Here is a 20,255-nt window from a genome sequence, read left to right as displayed (position 1 = left end):
GGAGGTCTCTCAAAGTATATCATTTAAATAAGAGGTGGTTTATTATTTTTGACCAAAAGGATGAAATGTAGCACAGAAATCAGACAGGTTGTGGGAAGACAAGTTTCCAGTTGTGGGCTTAGTAGATTATCAGGCTCTTCTTGAGTGCTCCCCCTTCTGTTAATGCTGCGGGGTCACATCACAGGTCTGTTTTTGTGGGTCTGTCTCAGAGTGTCACCAGGAAGGAGTAATCAGGCTGGTGTGTCACTGGTGGCTTAAGCAGGTGTAATGGGCCCTGCTCCTCAGACTCCAGTCAGATTTTCCGGTCCAGTTTTCTGCAGAAATAGAAGGCTGCCTAATAAGCAGTGAAGTGGAGTCAGGATGCTGGGGAAGCCTAGCGTCCACTGCCTGCACTGCCACAGACACTCTGGTTGGCATCACCAGCAGCAGGGTGACCCCAAGGCTCTGTTTTCCCTCCCCTCAGCTCAGAAATCACCTGACTGCCCTACCTGAAATAACAGACCTCCGGGTGGCTCAGGTGGTTAAGCAAGGGACTCTTGATTTCAGCTCAGGTCATGATCCCAGGGTAGTGGGACGGAGCGCTGTCAGACTCCATGCTGAGCGTAGAGCCTAATTAAGATTCTCTCAGTCTCTCTGTCTCTCTCTCTCTCTCTGTCTCTCTTTCTGTCTTTCTCTCTGTCTGTCTCTGTCTATCTCTCTCTCTCCCTCTCTGCTCCTTCCCTGCTTGCTCTCTAAACAAACATATTTGTAAAAATAAAAAATAAATAACATACCTCCGATACTCCTTCACTATCCTTCTCCCTACTGTATGGTTCTTCATTGTACTTATCACTGCTTCCCAGGTGTTTTTGTTTGTGGGTGGGGGGAGGTGTTTATTTTTATTTATTTTCTGTCTTCCCACTAGAATGTAAACTATGAGAATAAACCGCCTGGCTTGCTCACTGCTGTAGCAACTAGCACATAACAACTATCATAGAACAGACACTCAGTAACTTAATGAACACATAAATAGAAATGATTTTACAACCGTCTATTTTATTTATTTACTTGTTTAAAAAAAATGTTTTGTAAGTAATCTTCACACCCACCATGGGGCTGGAACTCAGGACCCAGAGGTCGAGTTGCATATTCTTCCGACTGAACTCCTACGCAGTCTATATTAAATTAAAGGCACAACGGTTGGGGCCCAGTAGGCCAAAAAACCTCCCGCATAGCGACCGTTGACAGCAATGCCTCCGGAGCACAGGAGAATCTATATAGTGACGGTGACGGCTAGGCCTCCGGGGCGCAGGTGAACTATTTGGGAAGTTGCGGAACAAGTCAAAAGACTGTGAAACAACATTCGGCCTCCTGGGCTGCACATGTGGCTTCTGTTTAACCTGTCTATGATTTTCTCGTTGCTTTGCAAAAAGGCATATACTTTTAAGTTTTGAATCAACTTGGGTCAGTTAAGTGACGCCAGCTTTCCCTTACATTATTTTTGTTTCCAGCTTATTGCCTGCTGTTGGGGACAAACACAATCCTCTATCTAAAATTTACTTCTTGGATGATAAGCGTCTTGCCCAGAAATAACTGCTAAAAGGCCTTGAAGAAAAGAAAATTCTTTGGGCTTATCTTACACATAGAGACAGACTCCCTCATTCCTGTTTTTTGACTTCTGTTCTCACAGCTGTTCTCTCTTCCGTGATAGAAATGATCCTTCCCAGAACATGTTTTTACTTTTTCAAGGACCATAAACTAGGTAATCATTAAAGAAAAAATGTAATCACCTATGGTATATAAGACACTGACTATCTTAGTAAAGTGTGGTATTACCACCATTCACGTTGTCTGTCTTCTTTCTTATAGGTATTGCACTGACACCAACCCCTATTCAGAGACCCTGAGACTAAGGTGCGTGGGCTGGGCCCCCGCTCACAACGTGTTATTATATTTGAATTTAACAAAAGTAAGAAACAGAGGGGCCCCTGTGTGGCTCAGTCTGTTGAGGGTCCAACTCTTGGCTTGGGGCATGATCTCATGGTTTGTGGGTCTGAGCCCTATGTCAGACTCTGTGTTGACTACTAAAGAGCCTGCTGTTCTCTTTCCCTCTCTCTGCCTCTTCCCCCTTCGCTCTCTCTCTCAAAATAAATAAAAATAAAAACTTAAAAAAAAAGAAAGAAATGGAACACTGAAGACATTATTGGAGTGTTCATCCAGGCAGTTTTCAGAGTTCAGAGTCATTCTTCTGCATTTCAATTTACTTGCTAAGAAAGTATAAGATTAGCACGTTTAAATGTCTCCCACTTACTCCATTTTTGTGAACTATATTATTTATGTATTACGTTTTAAAACTTGTGTATTGCTTTATTGTAATTCCCACATTTATTAGCCAACATATATTTAAATTTATTCTGATTTTTTTCACATTTTATTTTATATTGTTTGGACCTATTAAATCATTTTGTTACCTGTGGAATAATTGTGAGATCAAAACTTAAAAAAAAAAAAAAAAAGGCGCCTGGGTAGCTCCGTCAGTTAACATTGGACTCTTGGTTTCTGCTCTGGTACGGATCTCACAGTACGTGGTTCGAGCCCCGCGCCTGCGCCTTGCGCTGACAGCGCAAAGCCTGCTCACAATTTTCTTTCTCTCTCTGCCCTTTCCCTGCTTGCGCTCGCGCTCTCTCTAGCTCTCTCTCAAAGTAAGTAAATAAACATTAAAAAAAAAAAAGCTAAACAAATGTGTATCAGACCTTTCAGAGAATAAATAAAACTTAGTTCCTTTCTTGTGTTAATGATTAGTGTTTAGGGAAAGAGTAGGTACGAGGTTATAGTTCTGGCGCTAGCGGCTGGTCCCTTCCTGCCCTGGACCACTGGACCGCACTCCAGGAGGGCGCAGTGCCACCAGGAGCCGCCAGGGGCCGCTATGGCTATTGGCCGCCGGCTGCGCCGCTCTGTGCGTCCCCTGCGCCGAGCGGAGAGGAAACTGGGCGGGAGGGCGCGGCGCAGTGCATCCTGGGTCAGCGTAGTCATGGCGGCTCGTGTCCTTTCCGCTTGTGTCCGCCGACTGCCTGCGGCCTTCGCGCCGCTTCCCCGGGTCCCCACGCTGGCCGCATCCCGGCCACTCAGCATCACCCTGTGCCCCGCGGGAGCCCGGACGAGGCCTGGGGCTCTGCATCCTGCCTCGGTACTCACGCAGGTGACTCGCGGTGACTTTGCTGCGGGCTTGGCAGGGGTCAGGGATGGGGGGGAGGGGTCAGGCAGCGGGGCCACGCCAGCTGCGGTGGGGCTGACCGGGGGAACGTCTGGCTCTACGCCTGTCCCACTCACTCGTGGTGCTTGGTTGACCCCTGCTGGGAGCACCAGTGACTTAGTGTTTATGAGCCGGAGCACAGACCCTCCAAACACCCCTGGGTTTGAATGCTAGCTCCCACTTACCGAAACTTTGAGCAAGTCTGTGACCTACCTAACATTAGTCGGAACGGCAAAATTGGGGTCCTAGTCTCTACTTTGTGGAGTTGCAATGAGATTTTAAGAGGATGATGTAGGTAAAGCAACCTAGTTGCGGTGCTTGGTAAGCTCTTAAAATACTGGTCTCCGTTAGTTGTAGTGATAATGACAAATACCGTGATAGCTTTCTGGGGGAAAACTAATGACAAGGTGCAAAAAGGAAGTCAGTCACACTGGCCTATAAACTTCTCCAGAGCATTTCTCCTTCGGGATTTCTCCCTGTAGTGCCTTTTGCCTGTTCGCTCTCTTCCTGCGAGTAAAAATAGAAAAAAAAGTAGTATCCAGCCTTTCTGTCGGATGAAACCTTTGTGAGGCAGAAATTCTCTTTAGGGCAGTAATTTTCAACCTTCAACCCTTGCTGCACATTCAGATCACCTGAGCAGCTTAAAAGAAGGGGGGGAAATCCCCTACCCACTCCTCCCCGCCACTGTGCATTTTGATTTACTTATCTGACCTGAGGCCCTGGCATGGGTTTTTATTTAAGGTCCCCAGGTGACTAAAGGGTTTGGGCCAAGGTCAAGAACGCCTGCCTTAAAGTAGAATAGACTTCTCAAGGTCAAGTTGAGAACCCCCCACCCAAAGCAGTGGACTTAACGGTGATTTCAATATTTAAGTATTGACTACATATTAGAATATAAGGATAAGGATGCCCGGGCCAAATCAATCATTAGAGTTGGGTCCTGGGTGTCTGTGTTTCTGTGGCTAGGGTTGAGATTTACTGACCGTGTGATGGATTAATACATAAGGCATTGGCCCCATTGCCTGAATCAAAAGGTTGAAAGTGTCACCTTGAAGTTAAGAGGTAAAGGGCAATCTGTAGAGTTGAATATTTTCTTTGTGAGATGGATTTCTATTGCAGGCTAAAATGTGAAATGATTGCCCCGTTCATAGAGCACCAATTCTCACACTTAATTGTTACAGATCAGTGGATTAAAATACAGATTCTGGGGAAGCGCCCAACAGTCTTCATTTCCAATGGGCTCCCAGAGATCCTGGTGCCACTGGTTTTTGGACCACACCTTGAATGACAGGGTGCTCAGAGATGTCCCACTACCTCCGCTTGGTTCACATATACAGCAGAAGAACTCTTTTTATTTATATTTACAAAGTGACTTTGACCAAGTGCTACCATTTAACCACCTTACATCCTTTGCAGATTGGAGAGAGAGAAAACACTTGTTCATTCAAAGGAATAGGACAGCCATGGTCCAGACCTTATTCTGGCTGTTGAAGGGTAGAGAGAGAGATACAAAGGAAAGAGATTAGTTAATTCTATGGCCTCATGGTAAACTTGCCAGCTCATTCCCTGCTGCTATTCTCTAGATTGTTTTATATTGTTTGTTGTGGTTCGTTCTTTCTCCCTCTCTGTCTGCTCCTACCCTGTTGGGACACTTTTTATTTTTTTTTTATATAGTTTATTGTCAAGTTGGTTTCCATGTAACACTCATTGCTTCCCCACAAGTGCCCTCCTCCATGACCATCACCCCCCTTTCCCTTTCCCCCTCCCGCTTCAGCCCTCAGTTTGGTTTCAGTATTCAAGTCTCTCAAGATTTGCCTCCCTCCCCCTCCCTCCCCCTCTCTATCGCTTTTTTCCCTCCTTTCCCTCCCCATGGTCCTCTGTTAGGTTTCTCCTGTTAGACCTATAAAGTGACAACATATGATATCTGTCCTTCTCTGCCTGACTTATTTTGCTTAGCATGACTTCCTCAAGGTCCATCCGCTTTGCTACAAATGGCCAGATTTCATTCTTTCTCATTGCCATACAGTACTCCATTGTGTATATATATCACATCTTCTTGATCCACTCATCAGTTGATGGACATTTAGGCTCTTTTCCACGATTTGGCTATTGAAAGTGCTGCTATGAACATTGGGATACATGTGCTCCTATGCATCAGCACTTCTGTATCCCTTGGGTAAATTCCTGGCAGTGCTATTGCTGGGTCATAGGGGAGTTCTATTGATAGTTTTTTTGAGGAACCTCCATACTGTTTTCCAGAGCGGCTGCACCAGTTTACATTCCCACCAACAGTGTAGGAGAGTGCCTGTTTCTACAAATCCTCGCCAGCATCTGTAGTCTTTTGATTTGTTCATTTTAGCCACTCTGAGTGGTATGAGGTGGTATCTCAGTGTGGTTTTGATTTGTATTTCCCTGATGCTGAGTGACGCTGAGCATTGTTTCATGTGCCTGTTGGCCATCTGGATGTCCTCTCTGGAGAAGTGTTTGTTCATGTATTCTGCCCATTTCTTCACTGGATTATTCGTTTTTCAGGTGTGGAGCTTGGTGAGTTCCTTGTAGATTTTGGATACTAGCCCTTTATCCGATATGTCATTTGCAACTATCTTTTCCATTCCGTCGGTTGCCTATTAGTTTTCTTGACTGTTTCCTTTGCAGTGCAGAAGCTTTTTATCTTGATGAGGTCCCAGTAGTTTATTTCTAATCCTTAAATGTTGGTAAGTTCCAAAGATCTCTTACCACACTCTCTTGCTGGTCTGTCTCTTCACTCTCTTGGTTTGTTACTGCCCGTTTCCCAGTACCCCAAACTTTCACCTCCAGCCCTTGCTCATTTCATCTGGACTATTGCTTATTCCACCCATTCTTTTCCATTATATTTTTTCTCCTCAAATTCATCCACTATGCCGGCTCCAGAGGAACTAGTTATTCATTTATATTCTAATGCATCCCCGCCCCCTGAAAGGAGCTATAAAACATGTCTCCTGGATGTAAAAATAAGACAGTATAAAATAAAAGGTAAGAAAAACAAGAGTGGTGGCCTAAAATGGAACCTGGATGTCTTACACTTGACCCAGGCAGGCCTCAAATCTGAACTGTCTCAAAGCCCAGAGCACAAAGAGGATGTCTACAGCGTTCTGTGGGGCATAGTAAAGGCAAAACACTTGCGCAGGAAAGCTCGGCTGTTGTGTCTTACTCAGGTCTCTGCAGCTCCAGGCCCTGCCTCTTCAGCCTCAGAGCCTGTCTGTGATCCCCCTTACCCTTCAGTCTCCAGCAACATGAACTGGTTTCTTCCCACACAGACCTGCTACACTTTCAGGCCTCAGTTCTTTTTCTTGGCCTGACCTTCCCTCCTTGAATGTCCCTGTCCTTTCAGGGCTAACTCCAGGTTTGATATCTGTTTCTTCCTTGCCTGTCAAGGACTGAATGACGACTTTCGTTCCTGAAGTAGTAGCCTACAAATAACACCTGTCACGGCTCTTGCTACCTTTTTATTACAACCGAAATAATCTCTTTGGACTGGTCTTTTCCACTAGACCATAAGCTTCTTTCAGGGTAGAGGTCATATTTATCTTTGTAGTTCGAGCCTACAGGACAGTGCTAGGCACAGGCGGTACAGCTCACAGGCTGCTGGGACAGTCCTGTGTGTGAAGATAAGACAGAGCCATGAGCCATGTGTGAGGACAGGGAGCATGAACAGCACGGAAGAGGGACCTACCTAGTGCGCGCGCGCCCCCCCTCCCCCCGGTGAGCAGAGTCTCAAAAATGGCAGTTTCTCACGCACTCAGGCCACAGCGTGACAGCACATGCAGAGGCCAGGAGGAGCCTGGCACTCTTACGGTTGACCCTAAGGTGCCAGTGGAATGGAGGGGACACCCGAGTTGAGGCAGACATAGGCATGTTGTGAAGGGTGCTAAGGAATGTGGTGTTCTGTTTGGGTGGCAGTGCGTAAATGTGAAACAAGGTGTGTTGAATAAGGGAGATCTTTCCTCCCAATGGGCCAGGCTGCGTGGCCCAGCAAACATGGTGAGACAGCGGGAAGAGTGGAGGTTGGCTCTCAGGTCTCTGGCCAGAGCACCAGGTGGCAAACAAGGAATTAGAGGTCTAGGAGCAGGTGTTCTGGAGACAGGTAAGGATGTGCAAACTGATGTGGAGATGGCTGTGACCCAGGTGGAACTGTCCAGGCGAGGGCACTTGGTAGAGATGGCCTTCAAAACTGTCTACTGAGCTTTAAACTGAGGTTCCTCAGTTTCCCTTTGTCAGAGAGGCACCCGAGTGGAGACTGATGGATTTTGAGGGAAATGAACCAGGTAATTCGTTTCTACTAGTCTTGAGGGTAGTCCCTCTTTTCCTGCAAAGAGTGCCTTCTCTGATGGCTGTGGGAGGTGACTTAGGTCACATAGAATTGTTTAGTGTAGATCTTGGGGAAAACAGTACCAAAAACATATGTTGATTGTTAGGGACATTGCAGAGGTGTCTGTGCCCATTCTGTGCCCTCTGCCCTCTTTTTTTTTTTTTTCTTTCATAGCTGAGTCCAGCAGGAAGGAGGCAGTAAGGCCCTCCCAAGAGGCTGAGCTGGGATACAAACTTTTGTCTTAGTTTCCTGTTGTAAAACAGGACTGTTGTCAGAATGAAGGAGTGATGGTTGTAAAGTGCCTATTGCAGCACCATAGTCCAACCTAGGGTAAAAAGTCCATAAAGAGACCAGAAGTGCGGGGGGGGGGGGGGGTGGAGAGGGAAGGAGTGGGATCAAGTACTTAGGGGCCATACTACCATCAGAGCCTCAGACTGGCGGGTCATTACCCCAATCCTCCGAGACAGGCCCCAGGAGCAGTCAGTGTGGACAGGCCGGGTGGCTCTGAGCCCTGCACACTCTGTTGGTGACGCCTCACAGCAGTGCTGTAAGCTGTCCTCATTCTACAGATAGGGAAACTGAGCCCAAGGCCACACAGCTTGTAAGAGCTAGTGCCAGGGTACAAATGTAGACAGTTTTATTCCAGAGTCTGAGCTGTCCCCCACTGCACCTGCCTGCCCTGTGCCGGGCCCACGGTCGTCCCCCACTTTGGACTGGCATGTACTCTCCAGGTGGAGACCCTTTTCATCACCATCACGTGGTGCCTGCCTGACCCAAGCGCAGGCACCTGCCAGTGCTGCCGGGGATGGTGCTGACACCTGGTGGGCCAGCTGGGTAGTTGTGTACACATATGCTCTCACCAGCCTCCTCCTCCCTCGGGCGCTCTGCGGCACAGCCTCCCATTTCCCTTCCCTCTCATACCACTTTTTATTTTTTTTACATGTATTGTTTTGAGAGACAGAATATGAGTGGGGGAGGGGCAGAGAGACAAGGAGACACAGAATCTGAGGCAGGCTCCAGGCTCTGAACTGTCAGCACAGAGCCCGATGTGGGGCTCAAACTCACAAACTGCGAGATCATGACCTGAGCTGAAGTTGGATGCTTAACCAACTGAGCCACCCAGGCGCCCTGTCATACCGCTTCTTGATGTGCACTGACGAGGCCTCTGCCAGGTCCTTCCCCCTCAAAGTTCTTTCCTGTCACCACTATTAACTCCTTTCTCTGTCTCTTTAGTCCCTTTGGCTGCTTCATTTTACCTGTGGCTTGTGGAAACTTCTAGTGACTGTGGACAAGTAGGCCCAGAGATGGTCCCATGGCAGCAGTCTCCTTAACCCACACTGCGGTTGGAAAGGAAAAGGACGCTATACATAGTTAGCCAAAAATAAGTGCTCTTAAACTCTGAAAGTACTCAGAAGTACCTCAGAATGAATATCCATAAAGCTCTTCATCTAATCTCTTTATAGCTTGCTGGTTAAACCTGATTTCAATATGTGATTTTTTTTTAAGATATGTATTTCTTATTCAGAGGTATATATGAGTTTGGTTCATTCAGCAGCATTTTTAATTACGATTTTCATAAACCTCTGTCAGTCTCAGGGACCTAGGCCCCAACACGCAAACCTAGGGAGATTGCCCTAGGAACTCCAAACCGCAGATTTAAAATCAACTTTAAAAGGTAAACACAGAAGTTCAGGTTAGGGACTTCATTGTGAGCAAAAGTGTCAGACAGCTGTTTTGTGCCTCGTGTTCTGCATTGTACCTTCCCCAGCATTACGCCTGCTGAACTGTGAATTGGACTTTTCAGTTTTGGTAAAAGAATCCCTCTGAGACCCTAATGCCTAGCTGAGTATCAAGTAGGCTAGTACCAGAGACATTTGAGATTCCACTCCCATCATGGCAAAACCCAGAAAGCCTCATGGTCTTACGCGTGGCGATACGTCAAGCCTACCCTGAAACAGAAACAGATTAGACTCTAAGGACTGTTGGGCTCCCTCATCTCCTTTGGGTTGACAGCTGGCTCATTTGCCCTGGCCGATGTCCACGTAATCACTGCCAGGACCACTCTAGACCTTGTGCTGTGTGGCCCTCAGGGTGAGCTGCCGCTCCGTTTCCCATGACAGCTCTTTCCAGGTGGCTTACGTTGACTCCGGCATGCCTCACTGTTAATGGTGGCAGTGCCTCAGAGTGGCAGGCGGGCTGCAGAAGGGGCCACAGGAAGACTTCCGCTTACCTGCGGCCCTGCCTGGTTTCGTGGCGGGCAGTCTCCCTGGGCCAGACGGGGGCAGCCCTGGCTCTGAGCGGGAGGAGGCCCGTTTTTACAGTGCTGAGCCGCCAGGGCTTCTGAAATGACCCAGGGTTGTGACCCTGGGTGGCCTAATGGCCAAGTTAGAATCAGAGGATGTGCGTTCTCTGAAGCGCTGAAAGCCCCGCGGAAGGCACCTGTGAGCTAGTGCACTGATAGAGGCGTGTTAGGTTCAACACCGCCTCCTTCCTGCCCCGGCTTTAGGTTCCAGTCACGCAGCTGTGCCGCCAATACAGCGATGCGCCCCCTTTGACGTTAGAGGGAATCAAGGACCGTGTTCTTTACGTCTTGAAACTCTATGACAAGATTGACCCCGAAAAGGTAATTGATGTGGCTTAATGTTTTTCTTTAAATTTTTCTTTTAATGTTTTATTTATTTTTGAGAGAGAGCGTGAGCAGGGAGGGGTCAGAGAGAGAGAGAGGGAGACAGTATCTGAAGACAGGCTCCAGGCTCTGAGCTGGCTGTCAGCACAGAGCCCGATGCAGGGCTCAAACCCACAAACCATGAGATCATGACCTGAGCCGAAGCCGAACGCTCAACCTACTGAGCCACCCAGGCGTCCCTAATGTTTTTCTTTAAATGAGCGTTTAATCAATGGTACATAATTCAGAGGGTCCAAAGGGATATTCAGTAAAAAGTCTCCCCGACTCCCAGCCAGAGCTCCCTGTTTGGGAGGCAGCCAGTGGAACCAGCTTCTTGGGTATCTTTGCAGAGATACTCAGTACATATGCGAGGAAGTATACACATGTATGTATATATATGTATACTTTGTGTACTATGTGATCCTTATCTCCTACCCTTTTTAAAACACACAAGCGGTGGAATACCGTAAACAGTGTTTTGCACCTTTTCTAATTTAGCCGCTAGCATTTTTCTCACAGTGGTACATAAATTCCCTCTTTAATAATTGAATATGCTGTATAGGTAAATAGTGGGGGTTTTATTATTGAGGTCTGATTAACATATAACATTATGTTAGTTTCAAGTGTACAACATCATGATATTTATAGATTTTGAATTGATCACAGTTAAGTATGGTTAACATCCATCACAACACATAGAAGTTTTTTTCTTATGATGACAGTTTTTAAGATCTACTCTCCTAGCAATTTCCAGGCACGCAGTGCAGTATTATTAGTCACCATGTTGTACATTACATTTCTAGGATAGTTTTTCAGAGCAAAAATCAAAGATCTTAGTTAACTACATAAAGTGAAATCCATCATTAGCCTTGTATATATTGCTAACCATTTGAAAACAAGGTTGAGTAAGTTAAGATATAATGCTGGCACAGATTAAACATAAAATATGGCCTCTTTATGTTAAGAAACCTCTTCTACCTAATGATTAAGTGACATTGTACCTCCCCGTTATCTTGAAAAACAAATGTCATCACGGACTGAATTTTGCGTTTGGTGTCCCTTTCTTGCAGCTCTCAGTAAATTCCCACTTCATGAAAGACCTGGGCTTAGACAGTTTGGACCAAGTGGAGATTATCATGGCCATGGAGGACGAATTTGGTAAGAGGCTAAGTCTGGGGTCTGCACAGTGTAATTCTTGATTTAGGTGGAGGAAACGCTGGGAGTCTGAATTGGGATTTGAATCAAATACAGAAATAGAAACAGCACTCCCCAACATATACGCCTGCTTCTAAGCATCAGGTGAAGTCAATGCTAGGGACAGTGCTCTCAATTAGAACACACTTGGTGCAGGGTCAGCAGGGTGCCTGGTGTTGGTGCCGAGGGCTGAGTGACCAGGAAAGGCCTGGGGGAGGATGGACTTGGGTGCTTGAGGTGGGGGTTCAGCCTCAAGCAGAAGCTCACCCGTGGAGAAGCTGAACACACCTCAGCACCTCTCATGAGTTAGGCCCAGGTGGCCGTGCCCAGACACGCACAGGCCTGGTTTCCGGCAGTGCCTCCCGTGCACGCTCCCAGGTCACACGGCTTTCTCAGACAGTTGTGCACATGAGACCTTATTTAAGGCTCGACAACACAGCGTTTGGCTGAGTTGCCCGAAGGAAAGCCAGGGGGCTTCTGTGCCGTCCTGCAGAGCAGCACTCAGTTAAAACTCCTCACAGATTATGCTCACCAGCGGGATCATTTCAGTTAGGGGTAGGATGGGAACATGGTAATGGAAATGTTCTAGAATTAGATAATGGTAATGGTTGTACAACCTTGTGAATATACTAAAAACCATTGAATTATACACTTTAAATGGTGGATTTCCTACCATATGAATTCTGTCTGTAAGAAAAAACAGGGGCACCTGGGTGGCTCAGTCCGTTAAGCCTCCGATTTCGGCTCAGGTCAGATCTCACGTTCGTGGGTTCGAGCCCCGCGTCAGGCTCTGTGCTGACAGCTAGCTCAGAGCCTGGAGCCTGCTTCCAGTTGTGTCTCCTCCTCTCTCTGACCCTCCCCCTCTCATGCTCTGTCTCTCCTGTATCAAAAATTAATAAAACATTAAAAAAAAATAAAAAAAAACCCAGGTGTTCTATACAATATTATATAACTGTTGTCTAGAATGTAACTGGCCCATAACTTAAATGGGATTCAGGGTTGATGGAAATTTTTGATGTACTTGTGGGTGGTAAAGAAGCGTTCAGATGCTTTTAATTTTAAAGGATTTTTTCTATACTCAGGCATTGTACGTTTTCTTTGTAGGGTTTGAAATCCCTGACACAGATGCTGAGAAGTTAATGTGTCCACAAGAAATTGTAGATTACATTGCAGATAAGAAGGATGTGTATGAATAAAACATCAGGTAAATAATTTGACTTACAGAATGTTGTTCTCCCATAGAATTAATCTCTCCGTAGTTCTTCAGTAAAGTAAGACTTGGGAAAAATGGAAAACCTGGAAATGCTTGACAAATTTTCACTGGTTATAAAATGTAGGTCCCTTCTGGTTATCTGCCATTCAAAGGGGGCCGGCTTTCGTGATCATTTTTATCCTTGAGATGGGCCGTGAATAACTCATTCTTGGACAGGACTTCCTTGTCAGCCCTTTTCATAAAAGCAAACTTTTTACAAAACACTGAACAAAGTAACCCAGAAGCGGAGACCTCTACTGCCCTCAGTTACCCACCCGAAGCCAGCCCGGCCTGCTGTCCCAGAAGCTGAGGTAGCCTGACGCTTATTCAGGCAGGAGAGGCCTCCAGGGTGAGAGGATGGACTCTGGAGTCAGACACTGGACCTGATCCTCAGCTCTGTCCGGGTCTGTCAGTCTGGTGACCTTGGGCAGGCTGTCTAGCCTCTGAGCCTGTTTCCTCCTATGTAAAATGGGGGTAATGATAGGACCTACCTGTGGCTTTTGTGATGGAGAAATTTGGTGGCATGTGCAAATCACTTGCAACCATGCTTGATGGTAAAGAAACCTGTCAGTAGATGTTAGCTGTTGTTATTTAGACTCTAGGATAATCAAGTGATTGACTGTATGTAACTTCAGTTACCCTGCATTGAGCACGTCAAAGTCCCTGAAAGTCAATGCACCAAAAAGAAACACTGAATTTACTTTGTTTTTGCCAGACCCCTTTTTTTTCATTGAGAGAAGACTCAGAAGATGCTGGCAAGTGTCTGGAAGTGAGAACGCGTTTTGGCATTATTGCCACCTTTGACAGAATAATTCTGTTTAGACTTGTATTTAAGTTGTCTGTTTTGCCCTTTGAAAATAAATCTATAAAACCAACATTTTTCTCAGTCTTCAGTTTTTCAGTGTCTATAAAAAGTACTTGTGTATACTGAATTCGGTTAATATTAAAAAAATTTTTTTTAATATTTTTTCTTTATTTTTGAGAGATAGAGACCTCACGAGCAGGGGAGGGTCAGAGAGAGAGACATAGAATCGAAAGCAGGCTCCAGGCTCTGAGCTAGCTGTCAGCAGCACAGAGCCCGATGTGGGGCTCAAACCCACAAACTGTGAGATCATGACCTGAGCCAAAGTTGGACGCTTAACCGACTGAGCCACCCAGCCGCCCCTAATTTACTTAATATTTTTAAAGGTTTGTCTGGCTAGTCCTTGGCATTCATGCATTAAAAAATTTTTTTTTCTAGCAGTTTACTTGAAGTAAGTTTCTCTCCCATTACTTTTAATATAAGGAACGAGTGTTAGTGATCAAAGGACTTTTGGCCTCAGAATTTTTTGGCCTCTATTAGTTTGATTATCAGATGGATCAGCTGACACCAGCCTGAGTGACTTTCTCTCCCTGTCCTGTGGATCTCTCTCCAAATGAATAGAATTTAATTCTTTGGGAAGGTAGAAAGTTCTCTTTGCTCCTGGAAGGTCAGATTGACAGGTAAGTCGGTCTAAGTCCTACATCAGTTAAGTACCAGCGCCTCTCCTTTCATTCTTAACAGCGCTGTGCAGGTCCTTGGAGGTGAAGCAGGCAGTCACCTAGCTCTGGATGAGATTTCATGTGAGACCTGCCAAAATAATTGCTCCACTCCCCCAGAACGTCTTGTTTGGGGGGGTGGGGGGGGTGAGGCTCGTGGCAAACAGGAAGTAGTGTCAGAAGCGCAGTGGCTGTCCCAGGGACCCTAACCTGGGAGAGAATTCTTTGGCCGAGAGGCAGCGGCTCCAGTTCCATCTGGGCCTGGGTTCCTTCCTTCCTGGGGGCACCCGGTGCCGCCAGTGCCTTCTGTGCTGCCGCTCTCCGCGTATTTGGAGACGGGCATTCGTCGTCACGCCGCACCGCCTGTGTACGTTTTCACACTTTGCGAGTTCGTGGAGAAATGCCGGATTGGAGCACAGGAGCCCCCTCACTGTTAGCAGCAGCATTTAACCAGGGAATGGCGCTGGGCAGCCGGGAGGGAAGAAAACAGGCCGCAGGCAGCTGCTTTGATTGGGATGAACCAGTTTAACATCTGGGGTAGATTGTTCTTCCGGTTATTTCAACCCCTTGGCAGCTGCAAATTTTGTCAAAAAACACATCTGTGGTGGTTTCTGCTTGAGGTCACGAGGTCCAGCGGGGCTGACGGTGAGTGCTTTGCCGCTGTCTTCACCATACGCCGCTGGTGCAGGGCCCGTTCACAGCCTTCTGGGGCTGTGCAGAGTCCCCGAAGAGCCAGAATCAGGGAAAAGGCTCACTGAGTCAGGCACAGATAATTCCTGGTAATGCTATTTTAGGATCTAGGTGTTAACAGCAAAGATCTTTCTACTCTAAGAACTTGCTGGAAAATTCTTTGACAGACTCGTGTACCACCACAGGTAGGCAGTGAACTGGCCAAATGTATATTCCAGAGTGTGTGAATTAAAACAGCATCAATGGGATTGTGTGTGTTTGGCTTTCATGGCCTCCTACAAATGTCTTTGAGGATCTGTGTGTCTGTTGTGGGCAGTCTGACGAGAGGATGGCTGTGGGGCCGGTCCTGACCTGCTTCCTGTCCTGTCTCCAGTCCTGCCACGTCACTCCTCACGCTTGTGTGTCCTCCAAGCAGCAAGTGCACCTGGTCACCCAGTGAAGCAGTGATGCCCCTGCCATGGAGGGGGCACACTTCGCCAGGTGGGGCCTGAGCACGCTGTCCGCTCTCAGCTCCCCCTCTCAGAAGACAGAATTCGTGTGATACATTCTATTCAGGATCGGCAGTATCCCAACAAGCACCACTGCTCCCAATCTGATGAACCAAGAGAAACGTCACCTCTGGGGTCTGCTGGAATCATTAACCTGACTCTAATCATTAGGAAATCAATTAAGAAGGGGAGACTTAAAAAAAAAATCAGTGTCCTGGGAAAAAAGGGCAACTACCCTAAATTAAAGGGGTCCAGAGACACATCAACTTCGTGAAATGTGAAGCGTAAAAGGATTGGAGGTCCAATTTGACAATAAACTATTATAAATTTTTTAAAAAGATGGTATTTGATGAACAATCAGAAAGTTTTAGAGATGGCCACATTAAACAATTTATTATGGTAAAAAAAAAGGATTGGGGGAAAAGATCAAGCTGTTCAGAGGACCAGTGGACTGGACATAGGTGAGCAATGTGCAATAGCAGCCTTACGTAGTAGACGGAACTTCTTGTTAGGGGACAGATTTACGGACACTTGGGGGTAAGGCATCAAGATGTGCCCAGCTAACTTTTAGATGGTTCAGCACAAGAAGAGAAAAAAGAAGAGTGACCTACCATGTTTACATCTGGTGGCCAGGTGACAGGAGTGTGTGTGCACATGTGTATTCACTGTTCTATTCTTTCCACTGTTCAGTTTGAAATATGCCAAACTAAAAAAGGAGAAAATTCGTGATGCGTGTAACAAGGGTATGTTGATGGCATACAGGTAGGTATCCAGGCATAGAAGACTGGCTCAATAGGAGTAATTTTACACAGCACTGTGGGAAGATCAATGTTTGGCATGATCCCATTTCTAACATACTGAAATGTTAATAATGATTACCATGTGGTAGAAATACACTGGCTTAATTTTGTCAGTATTTCTTTCATTATAAATATCACATATTGTGCAATAAATGAAAATATAAAAGTGATACTTAACAGTCAGTGGAAACTGGGAGGAGCAGAGAAGAGGGGGCTGATCTTGGGAAAAGCACGGGCGGGCAGTGAAGCCTGAGCAGTTTCTAAGGTCCAGTAGGAGTTGGCCAGGCAGGCAGGTGAGCGGCATGTGCCAGGGCAGGAAAGAGGCCACCAACTTGCTCAGTCTGGGAGGTTGCTCCAGTGTGAACTCCTGGGTGGGGCTGCCTGAGGCGCCTGACCCTGGCGGGGACCGAGTCCGAAAGGAGGGGGCCTTAGCCTGGTTAAGGAGCTCGAGGGCAGTGGGTGCCGGCAGGACCTTCTGCAGGGGAGACACAGTCGGATGCTGGCAGCTATGCAGAGGGTGGGCTGAGGGGATGGACGTGGTAGGTACTGAAAGGGCCCCTGAGAAAAATGCAGATTTTGGGATGGCATAAAGAGGGACGGCCTGGAAAGATCTTGTGGGAATAAAAATGGTGACGCTTGGTCAGACCAAAGGCAGCCAGCCCACAGTCTGTCTTAAGTGTCTGGCTGCATGCTGCTAGAGTTGCTGCCTCAAATAGGAACGGAGGAAGATCAGAGCAAAGGGGGAGAGTTTCAGCTGAGGACTGTGTTGGATTTGTTTGCAGGATACCCAAGCAAATGACCAGTAACCAGCAAGAGCTCAAGAAAAACTGGACTGGAGTCACCGGGCTAGAGTTGAGTTTTCGAGGTGCTCCTCCCTCCCCACCATGCTGGTTCCCTCCAGCCGCAAACTCCCACATTGAGTTAAGCCCCCAGCCTTAAGGGTTTTAGTGGCAATGACGGACTCAGTTCCTGGGATGGATCCTTACGCACGTAAGCCTTAAGTGGAGGAGGGATCGGAACTGAGAACTGAGTGAGATTACCTACCACTTGAATTTTATCAAGTACTAGATTACTTACTGTTTTGATTTTTAACATGGTAGCCAATTAAAAAACAAATGTCAGCGTTCAAACTTACAAATGCAAGTCAGTGCCCTTAAGATACCTAGCTAAGCCAGGGAAAGAAGAAAATCTGTGAAAGAAAAAGTAGCTGAGGACCTGCCTGGGTTCTCAATAATAAGGTGCGTTTTAAATTGTTTTTTATATAGTTTGCTTATTTTTGAGACAGAGATAGAGCATGAATGGGGGAGGGGCAGAGAGAGAGGGAGACACAGAATCCATAACAGGCTCCAGGCTCTGAGATGTCAGCACAGAGCCCGACACGGGGCTTCCACCCACGAAGCATGAGATCATGACCTGAGCCGAAGTCGAACGCTTAACCAACTGAGCCACCCAGGCGCCCTTAAGGTGTGTATTTAGAGCTCAGACTTTGGTGTCAAGCAAAACTGGGTTCTAGGTAGTAGCTTCTGTCACTGGCGGGCAACATCCTTGGCTAAGCCTGTTTCCTCTAATGGGTAACGTGGGGGAGATGAGGGGTGTAGTGAAGTATAATATGACCCAGTGCCTGGCATATGGTAAGACTAGAAGAAGCTGATGTCACAGGACCAAAAGGCAGTGTTTGGAGTGAGTCCCTTTCCAAGTAGCACTGGCCTGGCATATAGCAAGAGGTCAAAACCGTGCTTGGTGATCTGCCGAAGCTGCTCTGTTTTCTACAGGTTGAAGTATTTGAAAGCCCCAGACTCACAACAAATGGAAATCAGCTAGCACATGCCTTAGATTACCATGCTGAGGTTACCACGCTTGTGCGTTTGGGGAGGGCAGGGGCGGCAAGCCCCCAGTAAGAGCACTATGTGACAAAGCAGAGTCGGGTTAGTGGGTCAGATGCCTGACAGCTTGACAATAGTGAGTGCATTGGGCTATAGGTGTGAGACCCTGGGCTCTCCACTCATACAAGCCGAATCATGGGAATCAGGTTTGTCGCCAAAAACCAAGAGTTCAGATTCCTGGACCCCTGGAGTCTGTAAGGCTTAGACTTAGATGGAGGAACGGAGCTGCAACGGTGGCCGAGAGGACTCTGCTCTGTGAGGTGCTGGTGTCCTGAGCACGCAGCCTCCAGAATCCCACTCTGGCCAATTATTGACAAACCCACGACATAAAACAGTGCAAGTCTCAGGCAAGGGAAGAGATCAGGGGTCACAGTGAAGATGAAGATGAAAGAAATACAGGGGGGAAATTAAGGTGGGAGAGAAAAACCAAGATTAGCAACAGCAGAAAAGCTAAGTGGGTACTGAAGAAACACAAGACCAAGGGTAAAGAGTCAAAAACATAAGGATTAGGAGTTGGGAAAATAAAGCTCTAGAAGATATTTTGGTCTGTATGCCAGATATTGCTGAACTGATAAGAACTTTCTTGGATGAGACAGTGGTGTTGTGCTCAGGTACAGCAGTGTCATTCTTAGGAGGGGAGTGCTGAGTGTCACTAGGTCTATGTCCAGTGTTCCAGCAAAATAAAGTGCACGTGTGTCTGGAGAAGAAAGCAAGCATGTGGTGTTGATATTTTAACAGTTGGTGAACCTCAGTGAAAAGTGCAACTTTCCGTAGGTTTGAAAATTTCCAAAACCAAAAGAGGGGAAAACAGCAAGGGATTAACATTAGGTAAAGGGTAGAGAGGTAAAACAGAAGCAAGAAACTCAAGAATTAGGAGTTATAAGAAGGGTAAACAGTAGGAAAAGTTCTATCAGGAGACTAAGATAGGCTAATGAAGGCTTCCGATCAGAGCCAGCCTTGGTAAATTAGGGGAAGAAAGCTGGAAGGGTTAGTTTGGCTCAAAGTAGCCAGGTGGTGTTGGCAGAGAGCTCATGGGCGGGATGGAACTCCATTTCCCACAGCACGGCAGGGCCAAGCAGAGCACCTCTTGAGCAAGAGTAGGAAGAAGTCCTTGCCTCTTACTCTGATAGGAATGGGGTTTGTAGAAGAGGGTTCTCTTGGTTACTACTATTGAGAAAATGCCAGACATCACCTCAGCAGGCATGGGAAGATAGGCTGGAGTTTATCTCATTCTCTTATCTGAGGACAGTCACTCATCCTATTGGTTGGAAGGTGCTGGGAATAATGGTTCCAAACTGGGATAAAATCCAGAAGCACCCTCTGTACAGATTCTCCAGGTGGGCATCAGCCAATGTGTAGCACATGCACAGCCCCAGTTCACCCCTCTCCCCCATACGACAGATCCTTAAAAAAAATTTTTTTAATGTTTATTTTTGAGAGAGAGAGAGAGAAAGGCAGAATGCAAGTGGGGGAGGGGCCGAGAGAGAGGGAGAGATGGGATCAGAAGCAGGCTCCAGGCTCTGAGCTGTCAGCACTGAGCCACACGTGGTGCTTGAACCCACGAATGGTGAGAACATGACCTGAGCTGAAGTCAGATGCTTAAGAACCTGGCAGGACTGCTTCAGGATTGAGATACTGGGGAAATATGGGAAAAACGGGGGGTGGGGGGGGGGAAGGACCACAATAAGCTGAACCTTCTGGAATATTTATACAGTGGGCAGAGGAGAGAGGGTCCCATGGGTGGTACTGGGTCAAAACCAGTTTTGACAAACTGTCGTGACTCTTTATTCATGCCAAGCACTGTTTTTATCCTGTTTTTGGAAATAGATCTTCTCTCCCACCCCAACCCCCGCTGCGGTTCCATCTCAGTGTTTTATTAAACATGCCCAGGGGAAGTCACCGGAGGCATGAGCCAGAAGGCACGCAGACAGGGAGGCAGCTTTCCTCAGACACCCAGGGGGCCAGAGCACCAAAGGCCAGCAGCCCTACCCAAAGCATGTCTGACAAGTAGGTTATTTTGGCTAACATAGTAAATAGACCAAAATCTCTATCGACTCTTTTTCACAGGAACAAATTTGGATATACTTAAAGCCAAATAAATCAGAGAATACTATGGCAGACCACAGCTGGCAAAAAAAAAAAAAAAAAAAAAAAAGGCCCCAGGCCCAGTCCCAAATGTTGGTCAATC

The 20,255-nt window shown here is 46.8% G+C and overlaps 1 protein-coding gene across 2 annotated transcripts; it reads left to right on the top strand.

Annotated features, from left to right (window-relative positions):
• The first annotated feature begins 2,969 nt into the window (after positions 1 to 2,969).
• Positions 2,970 to 13,563, top strand: NDUFAB1 (NADH:ubiquinone oxidoreductase subunit AB1). Of its 2 annotated transcripts, none has more exons than XM_029949622.1 (5): positions 2,970 to 3,166; positions 10,084 to 10,200; positions 11,313 to 11,400; positions 12,541 to 12,640; positions 13,404 to 13,563. In XM_029949622.1, exons 1-4 carry the CDS (start codon positions 3,011 to 3,013, stop codon positions 12,630 to 12,632), a joined length of 453 nt encoding a protein of 150 aa, XP_029805482.1. In that variant the 5' UTR covers positions 2,970 to 3,010; the 3' UTR covers positions 12,633 to 12,640; positions 13,404 to 13,563. The 2 variants fall into 2 exon arrangements, with proteins under 2 accessions (XP_029805482.1, XP_029805481.1); XM_029949621.1 differs by having other exon boundaries at positions 2,971 to 3,178.
• Positions 13,564 to 20,255: the final 6,692 nt, after the last annotated feature.

Source organism: Suricata suricatta, chromosome 8, assembly GCF_006229205.1.
Source record: "Suricata suricatta isolate VVHF042 chromosome 8, meerkat_22Aug2017_6uvM2_HiC, whole genome shotgun sequence".
Lineage (NCBI taxonomy): Eukaryota > Metazoa > Chordata > Mammalia > Carnivora > Herpestidae > Suricata > Suricata suricatta.
Note: the sequence above shows the minus strand (reverse complement) of the source record. Positions and strands in the feature narration are given on the sequence as shown.